Source organism: Pelophylax lessonae, assembly GCF_965119305.1.
Source record: "Pelophylax lessonae genome assembly, chromosome: 6".
Lineage (NCBI taxonomy): Eukaryota > Metazoa > Chordata > Amphibia > Anura > Ranidae > Pelophylax > Pelophylax lessonae.
This window is the reverse complement of record NC_138773.1, coordinates 170,136,419-170,159,925: the sequence shown is the minus strand read 5'-3', so window position 1 is coordinate 170,159,925 and position 23,507 is coordinate 170,136,419. Positions and strand designations below refer to the sequence as shown.

Below are 23,507 nucleotides of genomic sequence, written 5' to 3'. Positions count from 1 at the left end.
GAGTTGACCAGACTTGGCAGGACTCTGATCTGTTCCTTCACCGTTTGTACAGGAATACGATTGTACCCCATCTAGTAATTCAGAGCACCTACAATATACATTGACGTTACCAAAAAGCTTTACTTAGTCTTAATGTTATTGCCTAGTCTTAATGTTATTGCAGCAGTTTGTTGAGTCTTTCAGCAAAAATTTAACCTTACGGCAGATTTTTAGGCTACCATTGTACAGTTAGAGGCACATTCAGTATTTGCCAAGAATCACCTAGTGCCTTTAGTTCCAGTTTAACATTGGTATTGAAATGGAGACTTCAGACACCAACAATTAAAGCTTTAATCAGTCATCTGCCATTACATTTGAAATTTACTAAACGGTCCTAGTAATTGAACTCACCATTTTTTGGGATCATGAGTACTAATGGCATACGTAAATGCAGTCCAATTACTACTTACCAGTATGTTAAGTTCCTGACTGTTCATTAGTTTCACTATTTGGTCTACAATTCCTGCTGACACAACAACATCAATCCTATCATTGGCACCATCTGTGAGATACGACATTGCCCAACATGTATCAGACAAGATGTCTTTGTCCTCATGGTAGAGCAGCTGTGTTAGCACTGGCAATATTTGCTTAACAGCCTTAATGGGCGGGTATGGGTTTTTATTGCGACAAAGGTTAGACAGGGTCCATGTAATGTTCCGGAGAAAACCAATCTAGAAAAAAAAAAAATAGTAATGTTTAATGTTTAAAACAAAAATTGAATGTATATACTCAAGGCATGAAGCAGAAAAATGTTGGGCTGAATTAAATCTATTTTTGTAGTCAGTGACTTCATATGGCATAAGTGTAGGAAATCCGATTAACAGTCCAAGTGTAAACATAATATAAAATTGCAGAGTTTTAAAGCAGAGGTCTCAAAACCGCTAGACACTTCTAAAACTGAAGTGACTTTAGCTTCTTGTGGAATCTCCCCTTACCCCGAGATGCAAGTTGATAAAGATACAAGACTAAATACTGTTCATGAATATCATGGAATATTGGCCTGCTGTGCATATCTATTGTGAAATGCATGAGATTCTGTTGCAGATGGGATTTACCAAGAGAATATGGATAAGTGTGGCAATCTCTTTGTATGCATTTTTGCTAGCCTACAGTGACATCTTTAGTTAGCCAATTTGCTTTTACTGGAAAGTACTTGTGCAGATATAGGAAATTCTCCAACTCTTTGGGCCATGTCAGACAGGAGTTCTATTACCAGCAATTCCCATCATAAGAAAAATTTACCGATTTAACTTTGACAATTTCAACTGCTAGAAGGGAGCAGTAATTTGTCCCTTCAAGTGTAAGTGAGCAGACACTAGGATTATACAAGTTTGCCACTTATGTAAATTTGTCAAGTTTGACAGTTTCATCTATTTCATAGGAGTGTGAAGTCCCTTTTGGCAGCGAATGTGATTAGATCAAAACATTCAATTTTGTTTTTAGTTAGTGAGCATGCCAAGTTAGTCTGGCTACTAAGGCAAAAAACAACATTCACCAACTGATAGAGAAAACCAGCAATACATTAAGGCTTTCAAAAAGCTTAACACATGCAGCAAATTATGTACCGGTGTCTGTGGTGCCACCAAGACTAAAAGTGCTGAAACCACATTGCAGCTGATCAGTATGTCTCTGTAGATCGGGCCATCACCTGGAAAGAAAGGATTACAAATAACCAAGACTAAAAGTGGAAGAAAAATTCTCATTTAAAACCTGTCAGGATAGTACACTATAAAGTCAGACAACTGATAGGCCACTTTGCTCTGCCAGGCCTAGAGATTAAGGGATTTGTAATTTCACAGCAGTAGATACGCCCACTGCACTTCACTACTATAGATAACCTAGGTCCTCAATGACAGATAGAAAATGCACACCATTTTAAATAAATACTGGCATTATACCAATATGTAAACCCAATAAGTGGCTATGATCCCAAACATCACACGTTCAACAGCAATGAGAATACATTTTTCAGGCTATTGGATATAGCGTGCAACTCTTTCAACGCCTTCATATTCTTCATACCCAACTACCTAAAAAATAGCTTAATCTACTTGTAGCGACCTAAAACAAATCTAGCCTTGTAAAGGAAAAAAAAAAATTGCTATTGCATATTCTCTGCAGCCGCTCCAGTCTGATCCCAAGCTGAGATGTCAGCAGCGGCTTTTGTGTAGGCAGGTACAGGAGAGGCAGACAATGGAAACCACATCATAACTATGAGTGACATCACTTCCCACACACTTCACAGCTGTTAGTTCTCCTGCACACAGCATCGGCTGCCGGAGACTGGACTGGCCTCAGAAAAAGTAGGTAAAAATGTATTTTTGCTTTACAGGGTTAGTTTTAGAATGTGGCTGCGAGTAGATTTAGAGTTAGTTTTTGGCTAAATTTCTACTTTAATTCTGCATAGGTTTACAAGAAAAAAAAAAAAAAAAAGGCACTTGTGTTTATCATCCTTGTTAAGGCCATTCGGACAGAGTGAATTTAATCTCTAGATCCAGAATTTTTCCTTTAATAAAATTAGAGCAAAGTCCCCCCTAATAGGGCTAATCTTTAATGCAAAGATGCCCTTAACCTTTAAACCTTCAATTTTAGACTCAAGGAACTGTAAAATATGTTGGGCCTCCGGATTTCTTTTCTTTATATACATCGAGGGTATGACCTTAAAGGGTCTCCAATAAGCACTCGCAATTGTCTTTTATATATATATATATTTTATCACAAGGACAACTAATACTATAGATGTAGCACAATTAAGGTTTTGATTGAGTAGGAATTATTCCCCCCTGAAACAAAAAACCTATTGGTCCTATCCACAAGCAGACAGATTTGACAGTGTCCACAAGGGAACATCTCTATTCTAAGCAAAGATGAGAGCCAAGTGGAGTCCAGTGAGCGAGTGTATTCAGATTGAGTAAGTCTATACGCAAGATTTGGGTCTTGTCGAGCCACCATTAGAGGAAAATCGCCTACAATTTTACTTAAGAGGACATTGCTGTAAGATATACCAATGTGAAGAAAGGACCTCTCACATTACCCCACTGGGCTCCATACCACTTAACGAATCTAGCAGGCTCACATTCCTCACCTCTACTGACTATCCCATCAAGAGGGAATTACGGTCCCTCATAACTGCTTTAGCCTCTTGAGGACTTAGAGCAGTGGTTCTTAACCTTGTTCGAGGTACTGAACTCCACCAGCTTCATATACGCATTCACCGAACCCTTCTTAATTGGAAAAATAAAATATGATTTATTTTATGAGTCTAGTCTCGGGAGGGGCACTGCCAGAAAATAAGGTGTTGTTTACAGAACTGAATTAAATGTATCATACAAAGTAAAATGTACAGAGGTCAGTAGGCTGTAGGGCAGCGTACAGAGGTCAGTAGGCTGTAGGGCAGCGTACAGAGGCCAGTAGCATGTAGGGCAGCGTACAGAGGCCAGTAGCATGTAGGGCAGCGTACAGAGGCCAGTAGCATGTAGGGCAGCGTACAGAGGCCAGTAGCATGTAGGGCAGCGTACAGAGGCCAGTAGCATGTAGGGCAGCGTACAGAGGCCAGTAGCATGTAGGGCAGCGTACAGAGGCCAGTAGCATGTAGGGCAGCGTACAGAGGCCAGTAGCATGTAGGGCAGTGTATACGGGTCAGTTGATTGTAGGGAAGGATAGAGTGGTCAGTAGGCTGGAGGACGGTGTACAGAGAATAGGGCAGAGGACAGGAGTGGATAGGACAGTGTACAATGATCAGTAAAGCCACACACCAGGGGGCTGGGAGGGCACACACCAGGGGAGGGTCAGGAGGGCACACACTGGGGGGTTATGAGGGCACACACCGGGGGGGTTACGAGGGCACACACCGGGGGGTTGGAAGGGCATACACTGGGGGGAGTGTCAGGACACACACTGTGGGGGAGGGTAGTGAGGGCACACACCAGTGGAGAGTCAGGAGGCCACACACTGGGTGTCAGGAGGGCACACATCAGTGGTTGGGAGGGTACACACTGGGGGGGGGGGTTGGGAAGGCATACCATGGGGTATCAGGAGGACACACACTGGGGGGGGGGTGGGGGTGGGAGGGCATACCATGGGGTGTCAGGAGGGCACACTGGGGTGAGGTTGGGAGGACATTCCATGGGGTGTCAGGAGGGCACACACTGGGGGGAGGTGTTGGGAGGGCATACCATGGGGTATCAGGAGGGCACACACTGGGGGGGTTGGGAGGACATACCATGGGGTGTCAAGAGGGAACACACTGGGGGGAGGTGTTGGGAGGGCATACCATGGGGTGTCAGGGGGGCACACACTGTGGGGAGGGGTTGGGAGGGCATACCATGGGGTGTCAGGAGGACACACTGGGGGGAGGTGTTGGGAGGGCATACCATGGGGTATCAGGAGGGCACACACCAGGGGGCATTCACAATGCTTATTGAGCTAAATGAAAAGGACATGTATTTCCATTTGTCAGCTAACAGCACCTCTATGCTAAGCTGCAGTAACTCAGCAGACTTAGCATAGAGGTGCTTGTAAATGAATCCACCATGTACAGCTAGCTGAGCCTACCTCCAGGAACATTCACTTGGCTCCCTCTGCTCAGCTGCTCACACTTCCCTCTTCCAGGCGGGCGCGATCTCCGTGGTCAGGTACATCCCCATCCCGTCCACTCAAACAGCAAGCAGGGGGGGGGGGGTTGGCCTCACAATCAGTAATATTTTCTCGTGGGGAGCAATTGCTCTGTTGCCCCTCCGCCGAACCCCTGAGACTGACTCACCGAACCCCTGGGGTTTGATCGAACCCAGGTTAAGAACCACTGACTTAGAGTATCCTCTCCCCTTGAACCTATGGACCATGTCATGTGCTGCCTGAGTGAAATAAATCATTCTTCCTTGAACAGTTCCTCCAATCATCCTCTACAATGAATCCCTCAAGTTTGCACAATAGATCTTTAGTATCCTGTACAAATGAATCCAAAAGGGGAACCATAGGTTTAATCAGTTCATCCACATATTGGCCTATTTTTTCCAAAGGGCCATTAATGGCTGACAATTGGGCGTCCAGGCGGATTAAAAAAAAATTTGTGAAATTTAGGGATTATATAGAGTACTGGGATATTATACTCCGATACCTTAAGGAAATGTAACTCCTTAGCAAGAAGATCTGCCTCATGAGCCAAAGACAAGAATTCAATCTCTTTTACATCTGGAAAAGGAGAAGAGGTCCGCTTTAGATAAACTTCATTATCCAACTGATGCCCAACCTCCCTCAGTTTTCTTCCTGAAGTACTCCATTACCCCCCTTGCTGCTCTGCCTAATGGCAATTCCCTTAGCCTCATTAAGTTCACGTAGAGCAAGTCTCTCAGACTTTGAAAGAAAGATTGTCAGTCCATGAAAGAAAGATTGTCAGTCCATGATAGCCAATCAATGGATTTGAGGTCCAAGGCGACTGTCCATAAATTGATTGATCCATTTATTCTTAGAGGAACCTTTTTTTGGACTTCATATTGAGACTTGCCTGTCTGAGGATAAGGGCATCATCCGGATCTTCCAATGAAAAGTCACTGTCACCCAATAGCTCCATGGGAGGTCATCAAGGGTCTTTTCATCACCCTCATCCAAAACAATATCGTGCCTCAATTGGCCTTTGTCTCTAAATTCATGTAGGTAACGGAGCAACACTTTAAGCAGAAATAAATGAAGGTCCTTAAAGACCTCAAAATTCCTCCATATGATTTTGGTGAGAAGGAGAGTCCTTTAACAGAGATATGTCTAAACGGGAAGGTGGATTTCTTTTGACTCCTGGTCCTATGCCTTTGTTCAGTTCCTAATTTTTCTGAACCTTTGTGTGTCTTTCGATTTCCTTTTAGAATTCCCTGCCTTTGTGTATCCTTTCGTGGTGGAGGGGAGACAATTCTCCCCACTCTGATCTAAAAAAAAAAAAAAAAAAAAAATAATAAAAAAACCCACCGATCGTGCATACCTGTCACAATCAGTGTCACGAACAGTGAAGTATGTACCCGATTGTGAATTGCATCTAAATCTTCTACATCTAGAGCGATTAGGTCCCCTTTGGGAAGAGGTCAAAAATGTCCCCCCTCTCCCAAGCAGAAAGATCTCAAATTTTGCTGTGCATTTTCCACCTCTTTCAAAATTTCATTTCATTCCGTTTATAGTGAATTCCTCACAATCCTTTATAGTGAATTCCTCACAATCCTTGAAAGGACCTAGATCAGCAGAACTTTGGTTAATTTCAACCTTCAGATCTTCCACTTGAATTTTTTCCTCTTCAACAATCAGTTGCATTATTTGTACACCATGGGCTATACAGAGCTCTTTCCACTTAGTTAAGAATCTCTCATTTTGTAGATGTTCAGCAGGAACTCCTTAGACCTCTAGGGATAATCCTTTGATCAATATATGTCTCTAAAAAGAGGACACATCCCCATTTCCTATTGAGATGTCTAATAATTTGTGATTTCACGGTCTCGATTGCAACATAATGAATGTAATATCAAGTTAACTTATTCATTTGATCTAAGTAGTATCTTTTCTTGACCTCCAGATCACCAAGGATGGAAAACATCTAGTGACATCCACCTTCCGTAAGCCCACAGCCGCCAATACATTGTTACTAGTGGATAGTTTTCACCCTCCCTCTTTGATCCATGGAATCCTGGTTGGACAGTTCCTCCAAATTCGGAGAACTGTTCAAGGGAGAATGATTTCACTCAGGCGACACATGACATGGTCTATAGGTTCAAGGAGAGGATACTCAAGTCTTCAAGAGAGCTAAAAAAGCAGTTATGAGGGACTGTAGTTCCCTCTTGATGGGGAAAAAAAAAAAAAAAAAAAAAAAAGGTGAGGAATGAGGGCTGTGAGCCTGCTAGATTCATTACACGGTATGAAGCCCAGTGGGGTAAAGTGAGAGGTTCTTTCTTCACATTGGTATATCTTACAGCAATGTCCTCTTAAGTAAAATTGTAGGCGATTATCCTCAAATGGTGGCTCCCTTGTGGACAAAATCTGTCCTCATGTGGATAGGACCAATAGGGTTTTTGATTCAGGTGGGAACTCCTACTCAAAACCTTATTTGTGCTACAGCTCGAGTTATTTATAGTATTGGAGTTGTCCTTGTGATAAAAATTTTTTTTTTTATTATAATACAAAAAAAAAAAAAAAAAAAAAAAACACTTGCAAATGCGCATTGGTGAGCATTTAAGGGATATAAAGAAAAAAAAGTGTCCCTTGGCCCAACATTCTTTACAGTTCAATGAGTAATGCAAAGATGCCCTTAACCTTTAAACCTTCAAATTTTAAAGATTAGCCCTAGGAGGGGGGACTTTGATCAAATTTTATTAAAAAAGGAAAAATTCTGGATCTATAGAATTAACCCTTTCCTAAAAGCCTTAAAGATGAATTTGTAGGTTTTTCTAGATTGATAAACACAAGTGCCCCATTTTATGCTTCAGTTTTTATCCCATGGATGAGTACCATTACTTTTAAATTAAATTGGGTCTTGCACAGTTTTCAATTACCTAGATTGGTTGCTTCCCTTAAAAATTAAAATTTGAATTAGTAAATTGATGGGTGTATTTAAGGCAATCAGCAGCTAGGTAGCGCTACGTCCTGACGAAGCTGATTGGTCAGCAAAAAGCATTGACGTCACGCCACCTGTCTGCTGCTGCACACCTGAGCCGAAGTATGTGAGCTGAGTGTTACCGACCACCATTACGGCTGTTATTGCGGAGTCATGGCCAGTCTGGTGGCAGTTTCGCCGATACCCCAGCAAGCTGAAAGTTGAATGTCACCGATTACCATCATGGCTGCATCTGTGGAGTCATGGCCAGCAATACTCGAGTGAGTACTAGCATAGGATATAAACTTTTGTCTCCGGTGCTCTTGTATGGTCTGCATGGTTGGCCGTACTGGACTATCTGTGGAGTTAGAGACCCTCGGGAGGATGCTTTAAGTGCTTCTGTGAACACACATCAAGGATATGACCTGTTCACTCATAGTCAGCCCATCATATGCGTTACTTGAAAATATACCTTTAAGTTTCATGGTATAACCTGATAAATATGAATGACTGGTGGTTACTATGATATTTTGAACACTTGATGACTCCATCTAATGCTATTGGCGGGCCAAAAATATTAGACATCTTTTTATAATGCCACGGTGATGGACATATGGGATCATCATGATTCATGGCTGTTTATGCTGGGAGTTTTGACTTCACTGTGACTGCATACACTGTAGCAGATTGGTTATGGCTCCTATTGAAACATTGTATTTGGAGGTACGTTTAGGTATCAGTGCACTATGCCGTGTTATTTCAATCTAGCCACGGATGACCGAGCTGCCGATTTGCCTGCTTTGTATCCATCTCAAGAGGATTTCTAGGATGTTTGCTCTATCCAGACTCTGTCCTTTGAATTACAAGACATGCACAACCGTTATACTGGAGAAACATTTTTTGCAGGCCATGCTCTGAGCTGGTTATATGTTCTCTAGCTGCAGATTCTCTGCACCATTATCTGTTTCATGTCTAATCTTTGATTCTTAGGAATTATTTCAGTCATTTTTAGACAGCATTTGGTGGTCTATTTGGTATGACTAGCGATGTTTGATTGATCAACCACACAAGCCTTGGTGCTCTATCGTTATTGACCTTCTACTGCCTTGATCGGCTTGTGTATGGTAATCTCTTCAACAATCGCTGGTCATTTTCAGCCTCACTCTAGGCTCAGTTTGGTTTGCCGGGCTCATTGGGGCGGCACTGTTCTTTGCCGGCCTCTGTGAAGCTCCTTCATGATTAGTTTGAATATTGCATGTTTATGGAAATGCTTTTTGCCTGATTTTTCGACTATTGCTCTGCAATGGTGTGTGTGCAGCAGACGCATGATGTATGCGTGCGTTTTTATATGACTACGTAGTCGATGTTGGTAAGGTGGAAGGGTTTTTTGCCGTTTCAAAATTTATCACCATTTGTTCCTTGAGGATTTAATAAATATTTGTCTTATTAGGAACTGTGTTGGTGCAATTTTTGGGAAATTTGCTTTTTTATTTGACCCCAGTCTCAATATATTATGGCACCTTTAGGGCAATTTTTGTTGTCCCCATTTTTATCTTCTGCTTTTTGTTGCCATATGAGTGCCACTCATCCACTTTTCTGGTTATCTTATTAGTGAGAGGGCTCTTTTTTCAACTTTGATTCATTAAAGCTTTCATTATGCTTCCCATTTCTTAATACCAGCACTCAGCCTATTACCCGCCCCCAATGCAGAGCCGTGCCTCCCTCGCATGGCATATTAGCAACGTGCCTTCCACCCTCCACTCGATCCAAGGTAGGAGAATGAGGGCAGAGGACACTACAGGAGGGAGGGGTGAGGCTGGCTGGATAGCCAGAGAGCAGAGCACAGGACTGTAGGGGGGTGCTGTGAAGAGGCGTGGTTGTAACTTGGGAGTGGGCAGTGCTATAGGCGAGTGAAGAGGGCAGATCACCCGGGGGGGGGGGAATTGTGATGTGAAGGGACAGCGGTGTGCGGGGGGTGGATTTTAAGCGGCCAAGTGATGTGAAGGGCAGTGCTTTGGGGAGGCAAAGCACACTACCGTGTAGGGGGGATGTGAGAGGGGGGGTAGAGGATAGTACTGTGGGGGGGTGATTTTAAAGGGGGGAGGGGGGAGTAAGAACAGCTTTGAATAAATAGGTTTTATGTAAAGAGGACTTAGCACACTACTGTGAAGAGGTGGAGGGTGATGTGAAGGGGGCCTTCAAACACTACATTGAAGGGAAAACTGATGTTCAAAGGACTGTTAGAGGACACTGATGTAAGAATGGGATTGTGATACAAGGGCTGTGATGTACAGGAGTCTTAGCACAAACGTGCGTTTCGGACTTCTGCTGTAAGAAAATCTTACTATATCGGACACCCGCAAAAATTTAATTCAATACCCCTGTTCTATAGCTTGTTATCTATGCTCTGACCTTGAAGATAGATTTTACACTGTCAACGTCTGCCTGATCCACTTGGAGATGTAAGCCAAAGAAGCAGCCAGCCCTTTCTTTGGTCCGTCACTACAAAAATAGTGACCTTCCAAAAAGTACTCAGTAGCTGCCAGATACACCCGAATTGCACAAACCACATCCAGGGTATGCAAAGCAAAATTTCCTGGGATGAGCCATCTTGGGACACAAGGCAGGCAACACAATTTCCTCATTCAAATTGAAGTCAGACAACTTTGAGCAGGAATGATAAACAGGGACGAAGAACTATTTTCTCCGTATGGACCACTAAATAGGGACTGCGACAGGATAATGCCACCAATTCTAATACCCTGTGGGCTGAGTAATTAGCCACCAAGGTGATAACCTTCTCGGATAACGTGGGCAAGGGAATCGCCTGGAACTTCTCAAATTGAGGTTTCTGGAGAACCGAAAGTACTAAATTTAAATCCCATTGCGGCAAAAAGGTGGAGCCACATGTCAAACATCCTGAATTGAAGGTACGAACAGTGTGTGGCTGGGGGGGGGGGGGGGTAGCTGAAAAAAGATTGCCAGGGCAGACTCTGGCCCTTGATAGTACTCAAGGCCAACTTCTAAACACCCTGTTGAAGAAAGGTTAAGATACGAGTCACAAAAAAAGGACAGAGGATGAGCGCCAAGCGACTCAAACCAAGAAATGTACGCTTTCCATGTACGATGATATATCTTGCTGAAAGACTACCCTCATCTTCACCATAGTAGGGATCACTGATCCAGACAGACCTTAATCCCTCAGTACCTGACTTTTCAATATTCAAGCCATTAAAACAAGTGACTAAAGCAGAATGGTAGGACAGCCCTTGGGACAACTGGTCTGAGAGGAAGCTCCCAAGGGACGTTTATGGCCAGACTATTTGAAGATCCTCGCCTTTTTGATTCCTCGCAGGAATAGCGGAAAAAGCCTGAGCCAAGGAGGATACTGGCCTTACTGTGGCCCTTGGATGCTTGTGGCATCTGCCAGAGGAACCTGTGAACTAGTCACGAACCTCAGGATCCTCCTGTGGAGCCGAATCCACTAAAGGAGCTGCATGGAGGACTGTGCAAACAAACTGTCTTGAAGGTGGAAACCACCAGACTCAGAACCTTTATGCAAAAATGGGAGAGAACTGACAGCAGCTGGTGAATCACAGCCTGTGGTTCCTGAAGTTTGTCCAGAGGAAGGACCCCCCTGGTCAGAATTAGAATCAGACCTAGGTAAATCAATTCCCTGGACATAGATAAGGGGGACCTTAGGTAGTTCAGACATCACCTGAACCTTTGCAGGAAATCGAGACTCCGAACCGGAAAAAGCTGAAAAAACAAAAAAAAAAAAAAAAAACACAAGCTTTGTCCCCCCATTCTGGGTACCCACAGAAGAATAGTTTGGTGGATCCCCTTGACGCTGACGAGGGAGGTCCACAAGTCCAGAAAAAAAATAAATAAATTCATAATTAAGGAGAGACCTTCATGCTGAAGGGATCTTGTCTGCGGGCCCAGAGAAGCTATCTCTAGGCTTACCAGACTAAGGTTGCTTGGAACCTCCCGGTAAAGATTTGAAATATCCATTTCCCTTACTCTCCCTCCCAGAAGCACAAAAGAATTTTACATGTGCCAAGGACGAGACTCCTTCCCTTTCCTAGACTACGGCAGGAGTTACTCTCCCCATTTCCCCTCTTCCATGATACCCTTGATGTTATCCAGGGTAGCATAAAAACAGGCCATCGCCTTGAAAAGGCAGATCAGTGAGCTTTCTTAGAGACTTGGTCTGCAGACCAATTCTTAAGCCACAGCACACACCTAATCACCCCCCCCCCCCCCCCCATAACAAAGTTTAGACAGCACAGGAGCTGTATCCAAAGCTGCATCACAAACTGCAGCCCATGGACCAACTGGTCTGATAAATCAACATAAGCAGCGGGGACCCGCTTACCCCCCAGGCCCTGGCGCAAAAGCTTGGCCCATTCAGAAGGAGATTCCTCTACTGGGATCATGGTAGCTTTGTTCAACCTGGAAACAGGAGGGTCCACCACTGGTAGACTAGTCCACTTATTTTTTTAAAAAAAGGGACTCAAAAAGGGTAACGTACAGCAAGACGTTTGGGGACCACAAAGGGTAATTTTGGTTGTTCCCATTCCTTACAAAAAAAAAAAAAAAAAAAAAAAAAAAAGGCACATAAGGAACACCTTTGGAGTGCGAGGTGACTTATGCGTACCAAACAACGCAGCCACATCCTCCATTTTTAAAGTCCCATGCACTGCAGTGATAAGTGCATCTACCAACATTTCACCAACAGCTGCAACCATGGAATAATCATCCTAACTATTGGATGGATCTGGGGGTGTAATATTAACGGCCATGTCCACAGTGGCATCAGGCTCAAAATCAGATCAGACCGACTGAGCAGGGGACGCTTCCTTCTGGGCCTTTGCCCACACACCCATTCCACCAGGGACACCAAGGACTGCAATAGCCCCTTCAATTCAACCATGGAAAGCTGGGGTTTCAAGGGACCTGCCACCTCCACGAGAGGGTCAGTGGGGGGGGGGGGGATCTGACTCCAAAGCTCAAAGGAAGACCTTGCAGTACAAAAATAATCTTTTGGCACCAGTAAAAGGATTTCCCCCCCCCCCCCAAGGCTCAGGGTACCCATTAGCAGCGACTGATAACGGGGACCCCCAAGGCCTCACCCTACTCATCAGAGGAGCACCTAGGATTTGGACCCAGCATCACCATGGACACCATCCCTGGTCATATGTCCTGGGCACAGGAAAAGGAAACAGGAGGAAAGGAGGAGGAGCTTCAGCATCCCCATGAGGCTTCAGTCTCCAGCATCTCCCCAAACTGGAAAACAGCCCCCGTGACATCGGGCTACACAAACGTGGCCATCAGCGGGAGATCAGCCAGACTAAGAAAAAGGACCGCCATCAGCTATAGATGCTGAATCAATGCTGCACCCTCTGCAAGGGGACAACCCCCTGAAGGTAGGAGACCTATTAGGGGAGACTCCGCTGCGCTCTCCTGAAAAAAAAAAAAAAATGTAAGGAAAGAGAAAATTGCTAGGACCAGAGATCCCAGCCAGGAGCCTAGGCCCTTACTCCTGGCTAGACAGAATAAAACAAATTACCAAGAGCAGAGGGGGGGTTATATACCAGCTGAGGATGGCCCATGGGCATAGCCAGGTATTCTGCCAAGTCCTACTGCTGGAGGATGCAATATACCCCTAGTTATGATTTATGGAGCTCTGTGTCCATTGATAAGCAAAAGAAAACAGTCCGTTAACTTACTGGTAACGGTATTTCTATGACCCTTCAGGACGGCAACACATAAGAGGCTCCACCCTACAGGAAACAATCTGTTCACAGCTGTTAAAGGCCCCACCCTTCCTTGTCTCAGTTGTAAAAAAAAAGTAGTTCAACAAATTCACAAGGGATGTATAATCACTTCAACTTACCACCTATGTTTACATTCTTTCCTCACCCTTTTAACAGGGCAGGAAGTAGGCCTGCCGTCCTGGAAGGTTCGTAGGGACACAGTTACCGGTAAGTCTAACAGACTTTTCTCCTCTCACCTTCCATGACGGCTACACGAGAGGATATTAAAGTAACCACAGGCCTACCTTAGGGTGGGACCACCACATGTAGTACCTTTCGGACAAAGGCTAGGTCTTGCTGAGACAGTACTTCCACCAGTTAGTGCTTCAGAAAGAAAAGAAAAAAAAAAAAAAAAAAAAAAAAAAAAAAAGTGTTATAGCTGGACCAGATGGCTGCACTGTGAATCTGTTCACAGGAAGCTCCCTTTTTTTTCAGCCCAGGAGGTTGCCAATGCTCTGGTTGAGTGTGCTTTGTTTTGCTGGTGCGGGAACACCTGAAACCTCATAAGACATGGTAATCGCTTGCCTGATCCACCTAGAGACTGAAGGTTTTGACTCTTGCAGTCCTTTTCTTGGTCCAGAGTAGAGGATCAAAAGGTGATTAGGTCTCCTAAACTAGATGTGAGGAGAAGCCTTATTTACAAAACAACATTTAATTTCTAGGATCACAAAAAGGATGTTAAAACTTCCTGCTTCATGAGAAAGGAAGATGCTACTTTGAGCAGAAAGGTTTATTCTCAGGCCAGATCCTTTAGGAAGATCAACATAAATTGTTCTTTAATTGAAAGATCCTGCAAGTCCCCTACCCTTCTGGCTGTCGTGACAGCTAAGAGGAAGGCTAGTTTTAGGGACAAAAACTTGAACCTCTTCTATAGGTTCAAAAGGGCTTCTAGATAACACCTAGAACCCTAGTCCGGTCCCAAGGAGGGAACCTGTCTCGTGACAGGGGTAGCTATTCCTGGCCATCAAACATCTTAAGTAAAAAGGTTCTTTTGCAAGTCTCACATCTAGAAAAACAGAGCTGCTATTCGAACCCGAAGGGCGTTAACGGCCACACCCTTCTCTACCCCATCTTGAAAGAAACCCAAGATTATGGGGACCGAGGCAGAAGAAATTTGCTTCTGCCTACACCAAGTACAATATGTTTTCCAAACTTAAATATTTTCCTCGTTACTGGTTTCCTGCTCAGGAGGAGTGTATCACTGTCTGAGCAGCCCTTTAAGGATCTGGCGCTCACTAATCAGGGCATCAACTAGAATAACTCCTGCCTGGGGTGCCAAACTGGTCCCTGCAATAGTAGGTCTGGGAGGTTCGGAAGCTTCCAGGGAGGCGCCACCAATGCCTGAAGGGTCGCAAAGCACGCCTTCCTTGGCCACCATGGCACAATCAGGAGGCAGAGGCCTGGGGAGTTACAGCTTCTGTAAAACTCAAGGTATAAGAGTTAGCCTCTGCCTTTCCCCCTCTAACACAAACTGCCATATCTGGGCCAGAGCATCCAGGCCCAACATCACCCTTTCCTGCAAAAGGTAAAGAATCTCCTTCCCTTTGTTTTGTAGGCTGGCAATCAGATCCATTTCTGGGCAGCCAAATTTCCGGACTAGTGTCTGAAATACCTTGGGATTTAGCTTCCCCCCCCCCCCCTTTACGTGAATGGCCGACAGATCCCTCATCCTTTGGCCCAGCCTGGATTTCCTGGGCTAGTACCAACAGGGGTCTGGACCTGGTATCCCCTTGGTGATTCAGGCAAGCTACTGTTGTAGCATTGTCGGAGCAGACCTGAATTTCCATGCCTGAAATGGTACTCTCGAAGGCTATTTGGGCTTCGCCCACTGCTCTAAGCTCTCTGAAGTTAGGAGGCCTGGGCTACTTCCTTGTCCCAGATTCCCTGGGCTTGGGCTCTCTAGATGCGCCCCCCCCACCCCCAGGTGCTTGCATCTGTGGTGACCAGAGGGCTCCACTGACCCCAAGGTTTGCCCTTTCCTAAATTGCTTGGTATTGACCACCACTCAAGGGAGGTGGTTACCGGAGGGCTGAGGATTACACTTTTGTCCAAGGACTCAACCTTTTTGTTCCAGGAAGAAAGGTGGAAGAATTGAAGGTCTCTTGAGTGAAGCTGTGCCCAAACTACTGCTGGGATGCTGGCTGACATGAGCCCCAGAATGCTCAGGATCTCTCTCCTAGAGCACGAGGGGGGCGACCATCATGCCTCTTACTGAAGAGACTACCTTCTCCACCTTTACCCTTGGAAGGAAAAGACTTTGTACCCGTGAGTCTTATCCGGTACCCTAAATGGGTCTGAACCTGGGCGGGCTCAAGGGATTACTTTTCCATGCTGATCATCCAGCCCAACGTTTGTAGGACTTAAAACCTTCTGGGTGTTTGATCTCACTTGGTCCACTGATTGACCAAAAATCAGTAGATCGTTCAGGTTAGGAATCAAAGCTATTCCCTGGAGATGAAGTAAGGCCACCGCCAAGATCTTTGTAAAAATCCTTGGACAGGCTGCTAGACCAAAAGGGAGTGCCCTGAACTGCCGTCCCTTCCTCGGTGACCACCGCAAGTCTCAGAAAGGCCTTGTGTTCCGAATGAATTGGAACATGCAGGTAGGCATCCCGGAGATCCAGAGTATCCAAACACGTCTTTCAACAGGTTTTTGCGGACTGTATATGTACCTTCCATTGAAAGCCTCTTGTACTCTAGGTACTTAAGTTTGAGGTTTATAAGACAGTATATTTGAGGGCTTGGGTACCAAACACGGAGTAAAAACCTTGGTAAAGCTGATTTTCTGGCACGGGAACTATCTAGTTCTGCCAGTTCTTGAATCCCATACAAAAGGGCTCTTTTTAGTAAATCCTTTGGAGAATGAGTTAAAGTCACTTCTAGTGGGGGTATGGATGAAAAGTCTAGGTGGTAGTCTTCCCAAATGAGGTGATAAATGTATGGACTGACTGAAATTCCTGACTGAAATTCCTCCCATTGGGAAATGAAATGAGACTGCCCCCCCCCCACTTTGACATCGCTTAGTATCTCTGGCTCTTGAGCCTGGAGGGGGGCAAATTACTTTTGCCTACCTTTAGAAAAGCCCCATTTCTTATTGGGCTCTTTTTTGGCTGACTTTCCCCGGGGGGACAAAATAATTTCCTATACCTCTGCCTTTTGGGCTTGCTAGGAAAGGTCTTCCCTTTCTCGGAGGACCTGGACAATACTTCATCCAGGCCTTAGCCAAATAATAAGGACCCTTCAAAAAGGTAGCCCACAGAGCTTCACCTTTGAAGTCACCTTCCCAAGCTTTAAACCCAAATGACTCTCCTAGCTGAATGAGAGCTCCGGTCTTAGCTGAGGCAATTACTGACTCGACTGCTGCATCGGCCAAGTAGGCGGCAGCTTTTCCTCTAACTGAAAGGGAATCCAGCAGGTCCTGGGACTTTCCCCTGTGAAAGGTGTTTTGTAAGCTTTTCTATCCAGAAATTGGCATTCCTAGCAATGCAGGTTGCAGCCAGTGCTAGAGCCATAGTGGATGAGTTGGCATCCCAGGCTGCCTAACAGATTATGACTTACAGTCCATAGCATCGGATAGTCCCAGTGTCCTCAAGAGGTCAGACCTCTTAAGTCACTTGAGACAGGGAGGCGTCCAATTTTGGATTCTTTAGGAATTTTTGCACCTCTTCCTCCTTAAAAAAGGGGAATCTCAGTTTCCTCGTCTTTGGTCTAACCAGACCTTTCAGGAAATTCTCATTCCTGAAGAATGAAATCTTTCAAGGAATGGTGAACAGGAAATACTTTGGATTGGTTTTTAATCAGTCCTTTATACATCTTATCCTGTGCCGAGGTCTCCTTGGGGTGGGGTTCTGGGATCTCTTCTGTAGCATAAAAAGTTTGAAGGAGTCCCTCCAGATTTTCTAGACCAAACAGATTTCTATTCAATTTGGTCTCCTCCTCACTATCTGGATCCACATCAACCCCTTCCCCAGGGCAAAGCTGAGACTTAGCCTGACTTTCTGCGTTCTTTAGGCCTTCCTCTTCCCTTGCTTGAGTGGGGGAGAGGGAAGACCCTGCAGGCCAGGCAGAAAAGCAGATGGGCCTGTCTTTTAAAGTAAACGCTCCTGAGAAGGGCCTGCTAGGGGTAAGCTCACCCAGCCCGGTTACCTGGGGGGGGAAGCTACAGAGATGCAGAAGGACTGGATCATAGCCAGCATTGCCTGCTGCATAGACTTAAGGAAATCTTTAAACCCTGAGGCCTCTTTACCAGCCAGTTTAATACACCTGTAATAAAAAAGGGCTTGGTGTTGGATCTGGACAGTCCTCGCTATAACCATTTTTTAGAGGCGCTAGTGCTAGATGATACAGGGGGTGCTTTATCAAAGGCCTCCTGAGTTCCACCTGGGGATTCTGCAAGAGAAGGAAATACAAAAATGACTCTTCCTGCCCCATAACTTGGCTACAGGCCCCCCGATGGGGAGAGCATGGGAACTACCAGGGACTAAGCCTGACACTGGTATTAGCCCCAAGCGGGAAAGAAACTTAACTTACCGGCCTCCGAGCTGCTCTTGACTGCAGCCACCTGCACTGGACCTTCCCTCCTCCATGAGGTGGGTTGCAGCAGGTTTCATATCTTTGGCAGCTTGCTTCGGCTGGAGAGTCTGCCTTACCGCCGCCTTGTGGGTCCAGAATCTCCTCCGTACTCGCTTCCCTCTTACAGGCTGCAATGCGCATGCTCCGTCTTTCCTGCACAAACAGGAATTTCCAGTTTCAAAGTGAGGCTTTGAGCACACTGGTTCCTTCAAGCCGCCACCATGTCCAACGGTTTTTTCGAATGCTGGCTGAATGGCAGGGAGGACCGGAGGAGACCCCTGCTGAGGCACAGGCCACAGGCTCTTGAGGGACCACCACAGTGACCCACTGTGTCCTGGGGCGACCCGTGAGAAGCCTAAAAGGCGTGCAGGTAGAGTGCAGTCTTCAGGTCAGGGGAAAAAAAAAAAAAAAACGCTGTAGGAGAAACAGGACTGAGGGACAAGGGGAAAGGTGGGGGCCTTTCAACAGCCGATTGTTTTCTGTAGGGTGGAGCCTCATCTCATGTGTTGCCATCCTGGAAGGAGAGAGGAGAAAACTGGATGAGTCTTACTGTAAAATCTTTTCCCCTGATGGACCCAGCTCCATATCTTTGACCTTTGGGTTATGCTGCTCTTTATAGGAGTAGGACCAGGCAGAAACAAAATTTGACTATGCCCATAGGGCAGTCCTAGGGGGTATACTCCCACTTCCTGCTATAGGACTTCAGGTCTGCAACAAGCAAACCTCTGCAACAAGCAGCCTGCAAAAACTTGCAGCTGAAAGCAACACCCGCAGATGCAAGTACATCCACCTTGTAAAACTTTGTGAATGTGTGTACAGACAACCACGTGGCCGCCTTGCACACCTGGCCCACTGACGCCTGATAAAAGGCCTAGGAGGCACCAAGCGCCCTTTTGGAATGCGCCCCAACAGGGAAAGGAGGAACCGGTCCCCTTTTGGAATAGGCCTGCACCACTGTCTGCCTGATCCATGGAGAAATTGTCACAGCAGATGCGGCCTGCCCCTTACAAGATCCCTACGCAAGGGCAAACCAAGAATCTGATTTTGAATTTCTCAGTCGCCACCAGGTACACCCTGATTGCCTGGACCACAGCCAAGGAATGTAAGGAAATTTCTTTAGGATGTTTTGGCTTAGGGCACAAAGGCAGCAACATGTCTTAATTTTTAAGAGGAAACCCGAGACGACCTTAGGAAGGAATGCCTGACAGGGTCGCAACACCACTTTGTCCCTGTGAACCACCAGGTAAGAGACTGACAGGACAACGCAGTCAACTCCGGACACCCTACATGCAGAATAGCCAAAAAGGCCACCTTCTGTGACAAGAGTGAACAATATTTTCAAACGAAGGTTTAAGTACCAACAGCACCAAATTGAGATCCCACGGAGGTACCAGGGACCACACCAGAGGAGTCAAAATAGCACACCCCCTGCACGCAAGTGTGAACCAAGGAATTTGTAGCCAACGGCCCTTGGAAAAATATTGCCATGGTGGAAATCTGGCCCTTGATGGTGCCCAAAGCAATGAGAAATGCCCCAAGACTCACACCAAGTAATGTATGCCCTCCAAACTTAAAAGCTAGAAAATCCACTTCAAGGAAGGTCTAACATTAACAGCGTAGGAATCACTGAATTTAACAGCCCTCTGTCCTTCCAACACCTGGCTTTCAATAGCCGTGCAGTTAAAGCCAGCGACCGTAAAGCAGGATGGAAGATCCGTCCTTGAGGCAAGAGATCTTCCCTGAGAGGAAGTCTCCAAGGAGCGTTGGCTACCAGTCTTACTAGGCCTGCGTACCAAGACTGGCGAGGCCAGTCCAGAGCCACCAGAACTGGAATCCCTTCCATTCTCATTCTGTGCAGCAGTCTCAGCAGAAGTTGTAGTGGAGGAAGCACTTAAGACGATACTGACCCCAAGGGACCACCAGAATGGTGGCATTGGCCCAGGGATCCTGAGACCTTGCCACAAACCACTGAACCTTCCGGATGAAAATGAGAGAACAGGTCCACATGGGCCCCCCCCCCCACCAGAGAGTTGTTGAAATACTGCCGGGTGAAGAGACCATTCGTCAGACTCTGGGCCTGCCGACTGAGGTAGTCAGCTTGACAATTTTCCACCCCTGGAATGTGCACAGCAGAGAGGGCTGGAACAGATAGCTCTGCCCACCTTAGAATGCTGACCACCTTTGGCTGCAAGGGCACTTTGTGCCCTTGATTGACCTATGTCACAGCCATGGCATTGTCCGATTGAATCCCTACCAGACACCCCTGTAGACTAGCTGTCCAATGGGACAAAGCCTGATCACCCGAATTTCCAAGATGTTGATCAGCAGACTTGACTCCTCCAGAGACAAAACATCCTGGGCCGATTCTGTGCCCAAGACACATCCCCATCTGGACAAGCTGGCGTCTGAGACCACCGTCCAGTACAGGAGAAGAAAAGCTTTCCCCTGCCAAAGTGCCAGGGAGTGAAGCCACCACAGCAAGGCGCCCCTCGTACTCTAACCAGATCAGATTGTCCAGGGACCAAGTATTCTTGTCCCATTTGGCCAGAATCTCCCTTTACAGAGGTCTGGTGTAGAACTGAGAAAACGGAACCACATCGAAAGTGGAGACCATCAAACCCAGCACTTGCATTCAAGTCTTGAGAGATGACTAGCGGTCGGACAACAGGAACCGAATAGCATACTGCATTTTTTGCAGTTTCACCTCTGAAGAAACACCGAGCCGAGGCTGAATCTAAAGTCAGACCCAGGTAAATCCAATTTGTTGAGTCAGATTTCTGAAAATTCAGCATCCACCCAAACTCGTTGGCACAGATGTCCAAATCGTTTTGTAGGGCAGACCGAGAATGCTCGCAGAAGGAGATAGTCCAGCTACCCTAGTACCACAATCCCCCTCTGTCCAAGCAAGGCTAGCACCGGGGCCAACACCTTTGTGAACACCCGAGGAGCTAAAGCGAGACAAAAGGGTACAGGCCACGAATTGATAGTACTTCTTGCCCACTGCAAAAAAAAAAAAAAAAAAAAAAAGCTCATGCTCAACAGATTGGGATACGCAGACAAGCATCATTGATATCAATAGAGGCCAGAAAATCCCCTTAATGAAGTGAAGTGACTACAGTGCGAATGGCATCCATTCTGAATTTCTGAACCCGCACAAAGCAGTTCAGGGCCTTGGAGGTCCAAGATCTGACTGACCTTGCTCTTTCCTGGCTCTTTCCTGGGAACAGTAAATAGGCTTGAATAGAACCCCTGAAACCACATTCTGGAACTGGTACAATAACCTCTTGTGAAAGCAAATCCTATACCGCCCCAAGAAGTCCCTGTAGCCGATCTGGGGACAAACACAGGTTGAAGGAAAGAACCTTGCCGGGGCAAGGGCTGAAACTATCTTGTAACCGGACCAACTCATGGAAAGAAGCAAACTACATCCCCCACCCCATGTACAGGTGAGAGCGCCCCTTCAGGCAGATGAGGACTTGTCTGCGGGGCCAGTGGAGCCCACTTGGGACTTACCAACCCAGGGTCTCTTGGGATCTCTGAGAAGGCACGGGAGGATTTAGAACCCTTGTCCTGTGCCCCACCAGGATGAAAAGCCTGCTATTGGGCTGACAAGACTGAGTTTGCGGCGAGGCTCTCTGCTTTTAAGGACCTGCGGAAGCCTGGTGCCCTTACCTCCCGTGAGACCTTTTATGATCTCTTCCATAGATGCTCCGAACAGACGATCTCCCACGAAGGGAAGATCCGTCAGCACCTTTTTGGAAGCCTAGCCCACAGACCACCATTTTAGCCAAATCATGCGGTGAAGGGTCACTGCAGTCACAGACGCCCTGCAGGCTAACAGGGCCGCATCCAGAGAATCACAGATCGACTAACCCCTGTATCATCTGGTCAGCCAATTCTGCCAGCTCGGGGGGGATGTTGACCCCCCTTCCAAATCCTGGCGCAGAAGCCTTGCCCATTCCATTAAGGTCAGAGACCAAGGTTATGGCGAACACCGGCCTCAAATTGAACCTGCCATGCTGAGAAGATAGCGGACCAGAGATTCAGTCTTCCAGTCTACAGGATCCTTATAAGACGAAGCGTCCTCCACTGGGAGCAGAGTGACTTTACTCAACCTGGAAAGATGAGAATCCACCACCTCTTGAAGAAACTACCGTCTAGCAAAAACACTTAGGTATCCCAACAATGCGTTCTTGGGGGAACCACACTGACTAGCGTCAATCTCATCGAAGTAGGCGGGAAAGGGAAACCTCTTAGTCGCCTTGGAAAGGTCTGTGGGTACCAAATTGCACTAGTGTGGCTGATGCAGCAGTAGCTATGTCCTCCCATTTTTAAGGTTTCCCACACTGATACAATCAGTCCCTCCACTAGCTCCTACTCTTGCGCTGATGTAGTGGAAAACGACGCATACTCCCTGTCCGAACACTCAGTGTGTAGACGCAGACCCCATAGGTTGACTCGCGTCTGCGGCAGCCAAATCATCCCCCGAATCGGAGGTTGCAGGTGAAGGCAGAGGGTGCTTTTTACTAGAGCCATATCCACTTTTGCCACCAGTGACTGCAGGACCACTGTCATGACTGCCAGAGCAGACAGAGACCCAGAGGGGCCCGCAGCTTCTGAGGTGGGTCAGATGGCAACACATGCTCTGGGGGGCTCCATAGTAACCTGGGGAATACCAGCAAAAATATGCACCAAAAAGGCTGTGACAACGCTGTGAAAACCAATCAATGCTTTACCGATGGCACTACAGGTCCTAGTGCATCAAGCAGCACTGCTATAACAGAAGGGAGTAGATCCAGCCCCAGGAACCCACCACCACCTTAGTTGGGAGAGGAGGTGCCAGCAGCTTACTCCATGCCAGCTAGAGAGGAAGATGAAATGACCGTACCGCCGAGCACCGCTCCCATAGACTACAAGAAAATAGCTGCAGCATAGACTTTAATGGGAAACTACAAAAACCTGGCCGCTGAGCTCTTAGCTGACTGCATGGGAGAAAAGCGGCGCCATGTGGCGGGCACGTGACCCCCCTGAACCCTTCCCGTACCTAATCCAGCAAGGGGGGGCCCCAAGCTAGGGACCCCCTTTTAGGGCATTATGGCACATAACAGCAAATTGAGCCACTGCAGCAAACTCCCATCCCCCCTCCAGCCACAGCTCACATCCCTCCACACCAAATCAGTACAGCCACCTCAGGAGGGGGGCTAGGGAAGGAGAAGCTAGCGCGGGTGACCCCCCACTAGTGATGGGGGGTGCCATTAGGGTAAGAAGGCACTAGTGAGGAGGGGTTGACATTAGGGCAGGAAGGTAAACTGGGGGGCCGACCAACCCAGAAAGAGGCCTGCGTCCACCCCGAAATTTCCCAGAGGAGACCTACTCCCCCACACCTTTGGAACCGGGCAGATCACCTCCCCATCTTGTAGTGAGGGGTGCTGCGGGCCAGATCTCTATGGGGTTTTGGTCAGGAGAGTTTGCTGGCCAATCAAGCACATTGATACCATGATCTAACCAGGT

General features: G+C 46.6%; 1 protein-coding gene across 1 annotated transcript in view; it reads right to left on the bottom strand.

The window, feature by feature from the left end:
• LOC309558187 (importin subunit alpha-5-like) overlaps positions 1 to 23,507 on the bottom strand; it is a 65,474-nt gene that overhangs the window by 18,966 nt on the left and 23,001 nt on the right. Inside the window, exons 6-7 of the mRNA XM_082261199.1 lie at positions 1,608 to 1,690; positions 450 to 713 (exon numbers count right to left, since the gene is read on the bottom strand). Of these exons, the coding sequence (XP_082117325.1) occupies positions 450 to 713; positions 1,608 to 1,690 (347 nt within the window). The remainder of the gene's footprint in view (positions 1 to 449; positions 714 to 1,607; positions 1,691 to 23,507) is intronic.